This window comes from Fusarium musae, chromosome 5 (genome assembly GCF_019915245.1).
Source record: "Fusarium musae strain F31 chromosome 5, whole genome shotgun sequence".
Classification (NCBI taxonomy): domain Eukaryota; kingdom Fungi; phylum Ascomycota; class Sordariomycetes; order Hypocreales; family Nectriaceae; genus Fusarium; species Fusarium musae.
The window spans coordinates 1,649,611-1,665,535 of NC_058391.1; the positions used below are offsets into that span (position 1 = coordinate 1,649,611).

Consider the following 15,925-nt stretch of genomic DNA (forward strand, 5'->3'; position numbering starts at 1 on the left):
ATGTTCTGAGCAGTGGGGGGACTCTTATTAGACCTGCACAGAAAGGGGTTCAGTATACCACGCCATGCGATATGGTAAATAAGCTGAGTCCAGTAACGCTACCAAAACGAATATTATACTCTGTATATCAAGTGAGACTCGCTGCCGACACATTCAAATGTACTTTTATGCCTCGAGTTGGATGCATATGAGCGTTGACGAGATACAATGAAAGTTATATTTCCTAGGGCCACTCAAGTTAGACGAATCCCAACTGAAACTCGACGTCAACTTCTAGTGAGAAACAAAACCTCGTAGAGTGTGTCCTAAACTTATAGTGCCATCCATGATCCTCGGCAAGGATCATGATAATGAGACTGGCTACGGGGTTGGGCTTCCTCATAGTATCTTCACATCGGTGGCCTCTAGTAAAATCGTATGTATAGCCAGCCTAGTCATTGACGTGGTTCAGGCTGATTTACGTATTTACAGTACGCGGTCACTAAAGTAGTTCAAAGCCATTCCATGCCTCATGCTCGTGACGACGCAAGCTGAACTTCACCTCCCACCAATAAACTGCTGTCATGATACCTTTCTGGTAAGCCTTATGAGCACGGGTACATGTGTCTCTGCCAAAACTGCGCTATCTGACAGCAGATACAGCCACGAGTTCAGGTACCTCTGCTAAGATGGGGCGGGGAGCTTCTGTGGCGGGGCACGTCGTCATCTGTGATCCGTTTGGGCAAGAGACAAACAGCTGCCTTTGGCTTGCTTGCGTCTACTCACATGCCACTATTCTTCACCTTTCTTTTTTATCACAACCATTTATATACCTTACCGTTACTTTATACTCAAAATCTGGCTGTGACTTTGAACAACAAAACAAGCCCGAGGACAAACGCTATTCAAGACGGAAGCTGCTGAGAGCGACAGATCTACCCACTACTCCCTTCCCATGTCGCAGCAGGATTCTGGGGCAGCTGATGCCCCGCCACAGCAGCCCTCGCGACAATCTGCGTCACCCTCAAACAGTTTCTATGCGCTGAGCGATGATGAGGAGGGCGAGTACAACACTATTAGAAATGCCGAGACTGGAAGAGGTGTGAAGCTTCTCTTTTCCAAGAGCAAGGTAAGTAACATCCGAGCCTAGTCCAAGTTCTGCGCAAGAGGTTGCGCTACAGAGTGACGGACGACATCTGACAATCGCAGGTTTATGTTCACCCAACACCCTCCTCAAAGGACAACATCCCTGGATATATCGCTCTTCTCCAGCAACGAGGCCATCACGAAGAGCGCCCTACTTCATCCGCTTCCAATGAATCAACGTCGATCGCCCCCTCGGATCTACTTCTTGCTTGGATTCCCGAATCTGCCCTTGGAGATTCCGCCAGCATCTACGTCAAGGTTGACCTTTGCGATGGAGACTCGCCCCCGAAACAGTCTTACCTTGTCCCTCCCCCACCGACCGTCACTAGCCATGTTGGATCTGTCGGTGGATATGCGTTTGCGATTCCCGTGAGCGCCGTCTATTCGCTCCTTGTTCGGCCTCCCAGCCTTGGCTGGTGGTATGGATCCGTCATCATCAACTCCCGTGCGGGCGACAGCTTTCCTGCCCTTTTCTTCCATGACAATGAGTGCCAAAGCACGATCCTTCAAAAGAAGAAGATTGCGCGTGATACATTTGATCCTTTTGGAGAATCAGGACAGATGTTCTGGGGTGGCGATGAGGTTGTGAAGTGGCTACGTCGTTACGTCAAGATTGAGCGATCTGGTGCTGAACCTAGCATTTACTTGATCGAGCCATCAAAGGAGGACAGCGAAGCATTCGGTCACAAACTCACTTCCAGCCCATCGCAAATTGGTCGTCAGGATAGCAATGTGGGAGTACAGCGCGGCGCTGCTGCAGGACCGTCAAATCGAGATGCAGAGATGGATCCTTTCGTCAAGTTGATCAAGGAAACTGGATGGAATATTATGGAGAAATTCAGCAAAGTAACCACCTTTACGCGGAGAGCGGCTCAAGATATTGTCGAGAATCCCAACTTACCGCCACAAGTAAGGCGGCTCTTGAGAAATCCTGAAGTTCAGACTCTTCAAGACGAGTTTGACAGCGCCAGAATCTATCTCGCTCGCTGGGCTATGGGAATCCAGGAGCAGAGCGACCGCGATCGGAGACAGAGGATATGGTCTGCTAATGACGTTATGGAGCTCGAGGATACCGATGTTGGCGAGTTTGAGCTTCTCGAAGGAGCCAGCAACCTTTCACTTGAGGAACGCCGAAAGACTGTGACAATGGAGGAGTGGAATACTTTCTTTGATCCCCAAACTGGTCGATTATCGATCACTATTGATGAGGTCAAGGAGCGTGTTTTTCACGGAGGTCTTGACCCTGAGGACGGTGTTCGAAAGGAAGCATGGCTTTTCCTTCTTGGCGTCTATGAGTGGTACAGCACTGCTGATGAGAGAAAGGCGCAAATTGCCTCACTACGTGACCAGTACTACAAGCTCAAGCTTTCGTGGTGGGAGAGACTCGAAGGTGATGGAGGTGAGGGCGACACTGGAGAGTGGTGGCGCGAGCAAAAGGGACGAATCGGTAAGTTGCTCCCCATCTCTCAGCCCTTGTCTCCCGAGGAGCATACTAACAGTTTGTCTACAGAAAAGGATGTCCACAGAACGGATCGCAATGTGCCCATTTTTATGGGCGAGGATATCCCCCACCCTGACCCAAGCTCACCTTTTGCTGAAGTCGGCACCAACGTCCACCTTGAGCAGATGAAGGAGATGCTCCTGACTTACAACGAGTACAATAAGGATCTAGGCTATGTTCAGGGTATGTCAGATCTATTGGCACCAATCTACGCTGTGATTCAGGACGATGCCGTTGCATTCTGGGGTTTCCAGAAGTTCATGGAGCGCATGGAACGCAACTTTCTGCGTGATCAGTCTGGCATGCGCAACCAGCTTCTGACTCTGGACCAACTGGTTCAGTTCATGGACCCAGCACTTTGGAGCCATCTACAAAAGGCGGACAGCACAAACTTTTTCTTCTTCTTCCGCATGATACTTGTTTGGTATAAGCGGGAATTTGCTTGGCTTGACGTTCTTCGATTATGGGAGGGATTGTGGACTGATTATATGAGTGCGAACTTCCATCTCTTTATTGCCCTAGCGATTCTTGAGAGACACCGAGATGTTATTATGGAGCACTTGCAACATTTCGATGAGGTGCTCAAATATGGTGAGTAATTTTGGTCACCAAACACACTGATCATATGCTAATAGTACATAGTCAACGAACTTTCCAACACAATCGACCTTGAGGCGACTCTGATCCGGGCAGAAACCCTCTTCAAGAGGTTCCAGCGACTTGTTGATGCTGTCGACAAGAAACAGAACTTCCCGGCTCCTCGGTTCAACCAGAAGGAACCCTCAAAATCCTCTGAGCAGACCGAATCAGGGCCATCCAAGGGTGGTAAGGCATCTGGCAAGGGCAAAGCTGCTGAGCCAGCGGCGCCTCCGCCCCAGCCAAAAACGATTACCCCTGAGTTGCGCAAACTGTTAAGCAAGGAGGTAGAAGTGCTCCCTAGGAAAACGGTTGCGCAAAAGGGCGATGGCATGCCAAACAAATGAGTATCTGAGAACAGGTAGTTGAGGTTCTGTTGCTTAACGTCTGCTGCATGTATTTTTATGTTTTGGGGATTTATTGGTTTCAGTAATTTCTGGCAAGGAGTTCATGGTATGACGGTAAGTTAGCAATGTTCTGATATATATAAGAAGCCCTTTGCTACCATCGGGTCTGAATACACAAGATGCATATCACGATTCCTTGGTGCGGGACATAACATCGAGTAAACAAAAGTGCTTGTTACCAGGTAAAAACGCCGGTCTATCCTCTCAAAGAACGTAAACGCCAGACATCCAACGTATGCTTCACTTCTTATTACAAAGAAGGGGCTTTATCTGTATCCCCTCGGTCCGCTGGGCAAGCCTCCTCTCCTCAACCCAGCGTTACCGCCGCCACCTGCTTGATCATACATTCCACCTGGCGCAAATCGGTCTTCATAACCGCCGCCGCCGCCACCACCGCCGCCGCCACCACCGCCACCACCTCCATTATTTCCACCGGGAGGGTTGAAAGGTCCTTGACTTCCAGCCTGAGGACTCGTTGTTCTAGATCCTCCTCCCCAAAGCCTCTGTCGTAATCTATCTTGCGCAGATCCTCCGCCTCCGCCTCCCGAAGCACCACCAGGTGGCACGCTGGCCGTTTCGGGCCTACCGAATTGACCGCTCGTGCTCTGGTAGCTACCCGCGCGCTGCTGACTTGGCAGTGGTCGCCTATTAATATCACCACCGCCGCCTCCAGGTTGCAGCGATGCGGGAGTTCGTCCACCTCCAGCCCGAAGGCTCTGAGGCGCTTGTTGTTGTGGCTGTTGGGGTCCGTTGTCCCATAGACTACTCAGACCGCCGTGTTGCTGACCTGGAGCGCCGGGGCGCTGGCCGGCTTGTGGTGTCATGACGGGCTGTATGGGTTGTTGGGCTGGTGCCTTGGGATCCACGGGCAGCCATGGGGGGAATGGGCGCCCTTTTTCTGTGTAGTAGCCACGAAGAACGCGGCAGACGTGAGTGTCGTCTTCGGAGTCGCCGTCTTGTTCGCTGGAGAGAAGATTCTGGCGGAGGGAGGAGATTTGAGAAGATGTCTTCTGGACGAGGTTTGAGTACCAAGACGCCATGATGTGTTATGTTAAAGTGTTTCTTTTGTAGCTGATATGTTCGTAGAGTGTCTCATCGATGGTTATTCGAGCAGAATGAAGTTGCGCCTATTGCGCGATGGGCTTGCTTGATGTAGGTTGAGGAGCCGGTATCGAACCTCAGAGTATGGCTTGAGCTGTAATTGAAGGTCTGAGGGGTGAGCGCAATGCTCTGTTGCTATCGCAGTTGATTAGGTGGTGCAGCCAGCTGCTGTCGTGATAAATCAGGAGTATAAGAGAGGTACTGTCAGTGTCAAAAAGGTCAGAGATGGCCTCTTTGAAGGGCGGAGGAGGAAATGGGAGGTGAAGCAGTGACGTTTAGAATGGAAGTGGAAGTGGGCTGGGGGAGTTTCATAGGTGCCTGAACTAAAATGCACTGTAGATTTGGGCGGGGCAATTGTAGAACTCGGCAGTGGAGCAAGGCCTAACTATAGTGTAAGCTTTTGTCTCAACAGAGCCTCTCTCACAAGAGACAAGACCCAAACAAGCATTAGTTAAAAAGAGAATGGTTTCAAATGGAACGCTTCAAGTAACAACAAATTCGTATAAAAACATTGGCAGCCTATTTTGGTATCTATACCTTGCCAAAAATCAAATCAGCTCAGCAAGAATGAAGCATATTGCGACATGATATTCTCTGATAAGAAGGTACACATTGATGTACGCTTTTTTCCCCACCCTTCGTAAACCCCCTTTCTTCATCTTTCTTAGTAGAGAATGCCAACTCCTCAAACGCCGAAGCTTGATTTTGAGACCGCCAATTACCATGTGAGATCGTTGGTGAGCAACAGCTTCTCCTTCTCCTCCTGTCTGGGCTTCTTGTTCTTCATCTTGATAGCTCGTCCACGCTTTCGCTTGGCGCCAGACTTCTCGGTCTCGGACTCTTCGCTGTCATCATCATCATCATCATCATCATCCTCTTCGTCCTCCTCCTCGTTTTCGCTCTCGAGCCAGTCCTCAAGGTCGCCGAGCTCCTCGTCGCTCTCCTCAATATCGGAAACATACTCAACCTGGTTCTCCAGGTTGTCGTCTTCCTCCTCGCTCCATTCAACCTCCTCGCCGTTCTCGTCAAGGCCCTTGTCCAGGTCCTTGTCACGTTGGCCCTCGCCGTCGCGCTCCATGGCATTGAGAACCTTCTTCCAGATAGACTCACTGACATTGAGGGGCTGGTCGCCGTAAGCACCCTGTCGAAGACGCTCAACGAGCTCGCGCTCAATAGTTCGTTCCAGCTTGGCGGCAGCCTCAGCCTTGCGCTCACGGGCCTGCTCACGGTGTCTGATCTTAGGGGCCATTTTGGGGACAAGCTTTTCACCCAACCGCTCCTCCTCGGCGGCAATGCGACGCATGCGAGTTTGAACCTGTGTCAAGCGGGTGAGACGTTGCTTGCACTTGTGAACGAGGAAATTAGGCCAGTATATAAGCTTCTCGTCTATCATGGACAATGCCTTGGAGTAATTGCTGGGTAGTTTGTAACGTTGCCACTGTGACCATGATTAGCAGCTTGTCGCCTCGTATGACAACCTGAGAACTTACAAGTTTGCTTGGGAGATGGGCCCTTTCTGGGGTTTTGATCAACAAGTACAATCGGTTTTGATGCTCCCTGACTGTAGCGTATCTCGAGTTCGCGAGAGGGCATGACTGACGGTTACAGAGACCTGTAACATTGTGCTCATTTCGGCAGAATGTTTGGGCTTTGTTGGTTCTGGACAGAAGTTAGCCTATCATCTTATATCAAGCCTCACCGAGTGACCAAGGCCGAGTAGAGGAAGCAGCAACTAACTTAATCTTGAACGCGCAAAATTGTTGACCGATAATTTGCCACACAATTTCATCACTATTTCCACTGAAGCTCATCTTGAGAACGGAATAGCTTGTCCTGGTGTTGGTTGTGGTGTTGTGTCTTGTCTTGTCCAGGTCTCCAACCAGACGGAAGGCGACAACGGTTCGGGGTGCGAAGCTAGTAACACCGCTTAGACAGCGCGACTATGATCGCTAATAGCAGTGATAGCTGATTGGGGAATTGCTGGCGAGCTTGTAAATGGTCGTGCCGTGTCGAGAAGTGAGGATATAGAGAAAGCGACAGCAAAATGTGGACGAGAGACAGGCCGATGAGGCTAATTCTCGTGTCGCCGCACAGAACAAGAGCTACTTAAGCTCTGTGGATAACCTAGCCTCGTCCTGGTCCCGAATCTCTTCGTTGATTAGGAGGTTGTGATATGTGGTTTACGATTGCGATGATCGAGGTAGAGAGAGATCTTGGAGTTTTTGGATTTTTTTTACTAGACTGCGCTATCAGATAAGCCGCGACCCACTCACCAGTGTAGCCCACTAACAGCATTCATAACAGCCACTTACAGCGTTCCATTTTCAATGCCCACTTGCGTACGGGAAATAGTACTTCCGAATGGCTGGCACCTCATCGGACCTGGGAAACGAATACGTACCTGATTGACAAGTTGGGATAGCATCATCTTGGAACTTGGCCTATTGTAGCCGCGTAACACAGACAACGTCAACGAACTTCTTTTCCCGTCGCGTCCAACACAACCAGTCGCTTCGCCGCTTACGGCTCGATATTTCCTCTATACTCGATAAACTTTCCTTCATCTCCCCACGGGGAGCCTACGTCGCCGACATCGCCGCATAACTCGTCCTCTCAAGCTCCATAAGCACCATCGCCCAAGATGCCGACCGCCGGCCTCAAGACCATCATCGCCCTCTCCTTCGTCCTCGCCGTCGGATTCCTCCTCGTTATTCTCTCCTGCGCTCTGTGGAAGGTGTATTATCCTCTCCTCGTCGTTGCCACCTATGTCATTGCGCCTATTCCCAACTGGATCTGCGGACACTGCGCCAACCCCGATGACTTCGTGGAGAGCTCTGGCGCTGCGGTTCTAGACTTGGGACGCTTCTTTACAGGTTTCTTTGTTGTTATGGGAATTGGTAAGTCCTGCTCAGCCGGCGCAACGCTGCTGGTGCCAATGAGATGATTCCCCTTACCGAACTCACGTGGCTGACTGTTGCATAGCTCTCCCTGTCGTTCTCGCTCACTCCGGCCTCATCGAGGTGCAAGCCATGGTCATGGCCATAATCGGCGGTCTATTGATCTACGGAACCATTGTCAGCTTCGGCATGTTTTTCCACGAGGAGCAAGATTTCTAAATTCGCGCGCAATACGGAGTCGCATAAACCAGAAACAATCAGAGTCACCGAGCCAAGGATGGATACGGAATGTTGCGTTTCAGGAAGAGGGGGATAATCGCTAGTATAAAGCCTGTATAACGCGTGTATGATCACAGAGAACAAAGGAGTCACATAGGCATTCAGCGGGGTCTTAACATCAGTCTCGGCTACTCGCAAGGAGAATAAATACTTGGGCTTCAGAACGGCAAAGGGAGGTTATAGTCGGTCGTCAAAGATATCCTTATTTACGAGGAATATATCATATCATCTTCTACTATGTTCCGGATGTTGCGGTCCTATCCCATCCGTCTATGTTGTTGAATTCCAAACCAAAAAACTCCGACGATGTGTACGTTGAGGTATCATGTCCAAAGTCAAACGCTGCGCCTGTCCCTCCATCTAATCCAATCTGGCCTCTTCACCGAGATCCAAGTTATGCCGCGTCTCTAAACACACCCATAGGACCGGCAAGTTTGGTGAACATCTCGTCCCTCTCACCTTCAAGGGTGCTCAGGATTGTTACCGCACCTCCGGCTCCAATTCTCCAAACTTCCCTGGGCTCTGTCTCGCCCTCTTCAGCTGGAGCCGTCTCATCGTCCCATCTGAACATGGTTCGGATTGTGACACTCCAGTCTCCTGCACCTGCGACATCCATATATCCTACAACACCAGAGTAGAGACTTCGCTCGTGTTGGCCCTCGATGATCTGTAGAAGCTCGCAGCTGCGCTTTTTCGGCGCCCCTGTCATACTTCCAGGAGGTAACGCCGCGGCAAGGGCATCCAAACCGGTATAAGGGCAGTGAGAGTCAAAGCTGCTTCGGCGAGCGCCATGAGGCTTGTTTCCATTGCGGCCTGGGAGTTGCCCATTGACCACAGTGATCATCTGGAAGACCGTGGCATATTCTTCTACCTTCATGAGATCAGGAACTGTGACATGGCCAACGCCACAGACACCATGTAAATCATGCCGGACCAGATCGACAATCATGAGGTTCTCAGCAACTTCCTTGGGTACATGAAGGATCTTCTCGGCCTGTGCGAGGGTTGACACAGCCTCCGATTTGCGAACTGTTCCCTTCATGGGTCTCATTGAGCAGAGTCCGTTGGTGTCGTATCGAAGGAAACGCTCAGGGGAGCAACTCAACATCGTAGCACCACCAAGACGGATGAAAGACCCAAAGGGCGCTGGCTGCCGCTGCCTCAAGGTCTGATATATGGCCCATGGGCTTCTCTCATTGTTTCTTGAACGAGGTCTTGCCATTGTCGTTTGCGATGTGAGGCAAAGTTCGTAAGACTCACCTGCTGCAATGAAATCCTGGCAAACACGAACTTGCTCCTCATACCTGTCTGGCTGTGGTGTTGTGATATTGATTTCCTTGTTATGGGCACGGTCTCCAATGACATTCCCATTGATTCCGTTTCTCATCTTGGTAGCATTCCAATAGTCGGACTGTTGAATTCTTTCCGCTATCTTATCCAGCCATGTATCGTTTGATCCTCGCGCCTTCAGGTTTTGAACATATGCAACGCCAGCTCTGTGATCCAGAACAATGCTTTTCGTTACCCAAGCTAGACAAATGTCTGGTCTCTTGTGGCCCCGATCTTCCGGGACCATTTTCTTCTCAAGGCCGTGTAGCCCCATCTCATAGGTGATGAATCCCATGAAACCACCCTTGAAAGCTGAAGTTGAACTGTCGGATCCAGGAGGATGGCTTCGCGTCTCCCAGAAGTCTGAGATGACCTCCCAGACGTTGATTGTGCCGTTTTTGAGGCTTATCATCTCCGTTTTGTCCTTCCCGTCTGTACTCGGGAGCCGCACCGTGACATAGTCATCGCAAACGTTGTACTCGAACCGCAGCGCATCGTCAACTTGGAGAGCCACAATGCTGTTCAATGCTAGTGCATCTCCGTTCTTAGAACTCGACGAGTCAAGTATAATGGTCTCTCCCTTTGCCAACCCCAGCATCTCAACAAGTTCTGGCACGCCAGCCCCCTGAGGCAGTGTGATTGTGCGATGTGTGTATTCAAATCCCTTCGCAAAGCTTCTCAGCGAAGTTTCTGATGAGCTTGAGGTCAACCACAAATCGCCCAAATGTTCCTTATGCGCAGCTGCAGACTCCAGGTGATTCGGCGGCGAGAGCGTCTGAATCTCTAGTAAGGGTCCCTTTACTCGTCGTCCATGGTATTTGTTCCATTGCAGCGCAGCCTGAAACCAGTTGATGAGGACTCCCTGGGCATTCTTCTCTGTGCAAACAGACTCGGGATGGTACTGGAGTCCCCAGAATGGCTTCTTGTTGTGTCTCACTCCTTGGAGGATCTGTTCCCTTCGCCCGTCGTCTCTAATTTCTGTTGCCCATGCCAATGGTGAAAACTCTGAAGTCGGCTTCCACCGATTCTCTTCTGCCCAGTCATCGCTGTACTGGCCAATATCAACACAGAGACTATGGTATAGAGTAGCCTTGAAGGGGGGTACTCGGCAGAAAATGTCTTGTCCGTGATGCTCAATTTCTCTCACCATTCCATGAAGACCCCTCTTGAGTCTTCTCACTGACCCGCCATGCGCAGCAAATAAACTCTGAAACCCAAGACAAATACCCAAGACTGGCAGTTGAAGATGTTCAGGGAGATCCCAGAGAAGATTGAACGCCCCAACGTCTTCTGGATTAAGCGGTGATCCAGGGCCAGGGCCGCAAACTACGGCGTCGAATTGAGCAAGATTGTTGATAAACTCTTGCTCTGTCCATTTTGCGGGTGCATCGTCGTCGTCGCTGACTCTATCAACCACTGAGAGGTCGATTCTTATGACGAAGATATCAGCGCCAAGAAGGGTTCGGAGCAGCGAGACGATGTTGTTAGTAAACGAGTCATAGGCATCGATAAAAAGAATCCGCTTCGGCGCTCCAACCGAGGGCTCTGAGCCTGTAGTCATAGTCTAGAATTATCACAAAAGTAGTAGGAGAGTCTGATTGAGGGAGAATGGTCCAGATTGAAGCCTGGGTCAGAAGATGAAAACAAATTCCGATAAGCTTCGTCTTCGGCGTCCGATATAAAAATCCAAAATCTTTGCCGCTACAAGCCGGAGCTGACTCGGGATATGAGCCGTTGAGTTAGGTGATAGAGCCAGCCACACTGCACGGCACATGCGGACGTTGATTATCAGGTGATCGGACAATCCAGAGAGTAAAGAGTACATCAAAGTTTGAATCGTTGATGTGAAATTTGGGGCATTTTCTCGTTATTCAATGTCTCGATACAAGACTAAAAAGTGGCGACAATGAATCGGATGCATGGAAAGGGTGCCTTGGTGCTTACTTCTAGAACGTCAAGATACGGTGTTACTGCAGGGTAATCATCAACAACCATCTACTCCAGCATGTGAATTTACAGGGACAACTTCATATTCATATCAAAGGTTATTGACCGCTTTCTTTGCTATTCGCTAAATATCTACATCGCGTCGTAGCACAAATCTCCATTATTTAATGACGCCAACGTATAAAGCCACAGATCCCTACCACCATCGCCATCAGAATCCCTCCTCATTCTCTCAATTAACGATCTCTCGTCATCAATAGACAAGGTTGTCTCGCATGCCAGATCCTTCTCTCCTTAACTCCGAGAGCCGCGTCCATCATCGTTTGAGACTCAGATCTCGCTCTTGTCGGCTCACTTCTGGGCTCATCCCAAACCTGTACCTCTTCTACTGATGCTGAAATTTCAAACTCTCCACGGCATAGCACTGTCATGCCTACTGAAATCTCGGCACTTCCGTGCCCCTCTAACACAGGGATGAGCTGCTGTAGAGTACCGTTCCAAGCAAGCTTCCGTGTAAACTCCAGCCCAACATTTGCAGGCCGATGGCGAAGTGCCGGGAGAATTCTCACCAGAGGATGGATCTTCTGAGCTGTCCGGTTCGTGAGGCGTACCCTAAGTTGCATAAACTCATCGACGTATGCTACATCCTTTTCAGCTGCATTTCCATCCTTATCTTCGACCGAGATATCAATGCCAACCTCGTCAACCTTGATTGCTTCGATCATTCTCGAGGTCAGTCGTATGCTTCTCAGATCGATCGAGCCACTCCTTTTAGGTAGTGACGTCGTCTTCCACGTAGCTCTGAGACAGCTTAGAACCCTCTCTCGATACCAAAACGCTTCTCGATTCGCTCGCTCCATTTCAGGTGAAATCTTGCTGGCGCTAACCACAAATTGCCGATTTCGCGAGGGGTTGAGGGTTGGTATTGTGGCATGAGGATCCTCAAGATACACTCTTTTGACTGGAAGAATGACACGGCTCGTATTTCCAGGCAAGATATCTTCCTGCACAGAAATTCCATCGTTGCTCTCCAGTTGCACTACCATCTGGCTGGGCCAGGCGTTGCGAAGATCCACAGACAAGAGACAGTACTCATCAGGTTTGGCAGTAAAGGAACTGCCTAAGCGATCCCACAGGGGCTGAGGAATCTCTCCATGCACGGGTAGGGCATCGATTCGAGCAAGCTCAACACTAGCATTCACCGTCACGGTAAGATCCAGAGAAACCTGTCGTGTGTAGAACTGATCAGGCATCTCTTCTTGCGGGCATCCCAGATGAGTGTAGTCGACCTGGATCGTAGCCGCTGTGAGTCCGGGCTTACCAAGAATCTCAAAGTCAAAGGTAGCCTCTCCGTTAGGTGCAATATGACGAGTCTGTTGGCTGTTGGGAAGTCGCAGCGCCTGCTTCTTCATCAGCGCAAGCTCGTACTCATAGAGCTCAGAGGGTGTCGCATCTCGGTTATTGATTGCAGTCTGAAGCGGTTCCTGTGTGGAGTCCTTAAAGGAGAAGAGCATAAAATCCACTGGCGTGGATGCAAGATTCTGTAGCGTCACTGAAAACACCTGCCTCTCACCCTCCAGGATCATGATGGAGGACTGCGCAAGCGTTGTGGACTTGACAATTACCAGGGGTTGTGCTTGAATAGCAGTGAGACTCAAGCTTTCAGCCTCGAGCTTTGGGGCAAACGGCTTAACATCTGTGACCGCTTCCTCGAGTGCAGCCAAACCTTTGGCCTTGACCTTGACTTCCTGCTTTGGCGTCCAAGGCATGGAGAAAACAGGGAATCGTCGCTCACGGCATCCTCGGACCTTGATAATAGCACCTGTGACCTTGACAGTTCCAGCTTCCTTTGCCCTTCCCCTTAATCGGATCACCTGCGTTCGGTATGGTCCGACCACAGTGGCCTCCTTGACAGCATCGAACTGCACGCCCTCGGTAGCCAGGTGAACAGATTCAACATCCACTTCGATATCATAAGGGTTCTGTAGTGTGATCTTGAACGTAGCGTATTCATCAGCCACAAGAGTCTGGTTTACCAACTCGTCTGGTTTCTTTAGGAATGGGTTGTAGATGAAAGGGTCAAGATCTTGGGATGCACGACTAGCGGTAGCACCAGGAAGGATACTCTTGGAATGAGCTACTGGCGTTTTGCTGTTGAGTGACGGTTCAAGCTTGATACCTCGAACAAAGAATTCATCCCAGTACTCAGCTGCTATGTCATTGTAGCCCAGCCTCTGTACGAGATTTGCGGTCCTCGATATGCCAGTAGCTAATCGAACTTGCTCGTCTCGGGTGATCATAGGTGAGGCGTCCTCTCTCCTAGGCCCTGGAGCAACACCGGAACCGGCTGTTCGCAACAGATCACTCGAGAATCGCAAAACACCATCGAAATCTGGAAGTGCTTCAGAGAAGTTGATGCAAGCCCTTAGAATGTTGAGCTTGACATCTGGAAATCCGAAAAAGCGCGCCGCAGACTGGCCGCGTATCCTAGCAATCACAGCTTCGTCTGAGTCATCAACATCTTCGTTGTTCTTAGCACCCGCCTTTCTTGTCAAATCAAACCCAACAATGCCGTAAGATTTGCAGAGAAGGGTCATCAGAGCTTCTATGCCCTGTTCAACGTCACATTCTCCAATCTCTAGAGCCATGGAGCCACTGCTTGATCCACCTCCTCCTGAGGTCAACGACATCAGTCCGGCAGCAGGATGAATACCCATGTCTGCAGCACCTCGAGTTCGCGCCTCGACAAGACCACCGATAAGGACAGACACCAGCTCCCGAATCACCATGGCCTTCTTTCGGTGAAGTCCCAAGGGTCCTAGAACAGTTGCTATGCCGCTCAGAACTGACGCTCGGTCAACAGTTGTAAGAAGTTCGGAAGCGCCCGCAGGGAAAGCCTTGAAGAGCATCGCTCCGATCTGTTGTCTGGAGGGTGTTACACCAAACCGTGGAGGTGCAACATATGGCTGCTCGGGGACAATCCCCGTAGCAATCATGGCTAGAGATTCTCGGTTTAGGTAACCGTTACATAGGTGAAGAGCTGAGTATATCTTGGAAAATCGAATGAAGGCCTCAGACATGGGTAATGGAGGGAGGCTGTCCGATGATACTCTGGAGTATAACGCTATTATACGTTCCAGAAGCTCCGGTAGCAGCCACTGGAGATTTCTAAGATGTTTTGGTTGATCCGGGTCTTCAGGAGTCGGGTCTGGCGTTTGCTTATGCGTTGGCTTATCCGGGAATTGGATCAGTACTGTAGGCACATGGAACTCGATGTTGGACCAGCCAAGGAGGAACAGGTTAACCAAGATCAGTTCCAATGCTTTTCCATGCCATAGATGATCATTTACAGATCGCGCAGCCATAGCACCATCGCTGAGCTCTTTAATCGAATCCGTCCATCGTCCAGCCTGAAGAAACATGGAACCAACGACAACCGCTGCTCGGCCTTTGGTTCTTAGCCTCCAGCGGTCATTCACACCACCCGAACCAAAGCCCTGCGTGGAAATCCTATCGCGACTAGCTGACCGGGGGCTTTCTGTAGTCTCTTGCGGCGCAGGTTGTGGGTCCGGTGTTGATCGATCACTAGCTGGCGGGCTCTGACTATCCGTGGTGATGGGTGGATTCGATAAGCTGCTCTTTGGAGGTGTCGATGACAACCCTGGCGTTGAACTGCTCGAATGAAGTCCTGGACGGGCGTTGGCTGGCATAGACATGCGGGCCTGTGTCTTGTCCATAATACCGCCCGCTGAGTTAGAGCGCACGGAATGTCGTGAAGAGATACTCGAGCCTCTCCTAAGGAGCCCATTCAACCCTCCTTCGCCACCCCAGGAACCACCATTAGTATGTTTTGAAGTAGACGAATAAGGCACTGGGGAGTCAATGTTGGTCATGGCCTCGAAGGATTTGGCCAAGGTTGTCATCTCAGCTAGGAGAAGCGAAGAGATGTCGCACATAACAGTCCTTAGCGTAGTCACAGTGCAGTTCTCGAGAGGAGGAATATCGACAAGGCCCTCGGGCATTGGAATCTCGGTATCGTGAGGGTTGGCATAATCGAACAGTAGGACTTGGTGTACCAGAGCCTTGGGGTACATGTCGCGCAGGTCTTCTAGCTCCTGGTATAAAGCTCTAATGTTCTTCTCAGTCGTCGTCGGGCCTGTACCGTTTATCGACTGTCGCTTGTTGAAGCTCTTTTGGTGTAGTTCGGTGCCATCTGCCAGAGCTATTATAGCAAGGGGCTCTCGGTATAAGTCGAAGGGCGTCAGGGCGAGGTGGGAGGGAGGAGGAACGTGAGTAACAAGGTTGTATATTATGGCGCCGTCTGGGTATGCCAGAGGCGAGAACATGTCTGCGCAAGCTATGTTAGCGCCATCTTGAGCAGTCGAGAGCATCCCTTACTCCTATTAGGTCGGCCATCAGCGCTGATGTCGCGGAGGTGGACAACATGTTCCCTGTTGAGTCGCTCGACGAAGGAGGCGAATCGGTCTGCTTTGATCTGGCCCAGAGGTAAAAGAAGTGTCTTCACCCTCGCAGGAGCGACGGGGGCTAAAGGATCCAAGCTCATCCTAGCATCTGGTGTTTTCTCAACATGTCCGCCAGCGCAACGTGGTTGGTATTTTAGTCGGTGACGTCCTTTGGAGGCGTCGCAGGGTTCTTCGTCTGGTATAAGGTGATGTTGATTACAGTCGCATCGTTGTATCAGC

General features: G+C 50.5%; 6 protein-coding genes across 6 annotated transcripts; 2 read left to right on the top strand and 4 right to left on the bottom strand.

The window, feature by feature from the left end:
- Nucleotides 1–934: 934 nt before the first annotated feature.
- Nucleotides 935–3,609, top strand: J7337_006899 (uncharacterized protein; the record flags this gene model as incomplete). The annotated part of the gene is made up of 4 exons (XM_044824558.1): nucleotides 935–1,108; nucleotides 1,189–2,572; nucleotides 2,636–3,217; nucleotides 3,269–3,609. 4 exons carry the CDS (start codon nucleotides 935–937, stop codon nucleotides 3,607–3,609), a joined length of 2,481 nt encoding a protein of 826 aa, XP_044680215.1.
- Nucleotides 3,610–3,935: 326 nt separating this feature from the next.
- J7337_006900 (uncharacterized protein) lies at nucleotides 3,936–4,709 on the bottom strand (the record flags this gene model as incomplete). The annotated part of the gene is made up of 1 exon (XM_044824559.1): nucleotides 3,936–4,709. One exon carries the CDS (start codon nucleotides 4,707–4,709, stop codon nucleotides 3,936–3,938), a length of 774 nt encoding a protein of 257 aa, XP_044680216.1.
- A 779-nt stretch (nucleotides 4,710–5,488) lies between these two features.
- Nucleotides 5,489–6,581, bottom strand: J7337_006901 (uncharacterized protein; the record flags this gene model as incomplete). The annotated part of the gene is made up of 3 exons (XM_044824560.1): nucleotides 5,489–6,208; nucleotides 6,261–6,429; nucleotides 6,508–6,581. 3 exons carry the CDS (start codon nucleotides 6,579–6,581, stop codon nucleotides 5,489–5,491), a joined length of 963 nt encoding a protein of 320 aa, XP_044680217.1.
- An 830-nt stretch (nucleotides 6,582–7,411) lies between these two features.
- Nucleotides 7,412–7,886, top strand: J7337_006902 (uncharacterized protein; the record flags this gene model as incomplete). Its single annotated transcript, XM_044824561.1, has 2 exons — nucleotides 7,412–7,667; nucleotides 7,753–7,886. The coding sequence occupies 2 exons, from the start codon at nucleotides 7,412–7,414 to the stop codon at nucleotides 7,884–7,886; spliced, it is 390 nt and encodes a 129-aa protein (XP_044680218.1).
- Nucleotides 7,887–8,340: 454 nt separating this feature from the next.
- On the bottom strand, nucleotides 8,341–10,836 carry J7337_006903 (uncharacterized protein; the record flags this gene model as incomplete). The annotated part of the gene is made up of 1 exon (XM_044824562.1): nucleotides 8,341–10,836. One exon carries the CDS (start codon nucleotides 10,834–10,836, stop codon nucleotides 8,341–8,343), a length of 2,496 nt encoding a protein of 831 aa, XP_044680219.1.
- A 622-nt stretch (nucleotides 10,837–11,458) lies between these two features.
- J7337_006904 (uncharacterized protein) lies at nucleotides 11,459–15,786 on the bottom strand (the record flags this gene model as incomplete). Its single annotated transcript, XM_044824563.1, has 2 exons — nucleotides 11,459–15,570; nucleotides 15,621–15,786. The coding sequence occupies 2 exons, from the start codon at nucleotides 15,784–15,786 to the stop codon at nucleotides 11,459–11,461; spliced, it is 4,278 nt and encodes a 1,425-aa protein (XP_044680220.1).
- Nucleotides 15,787–15,925: the final 139 nt, after the last annotated feature.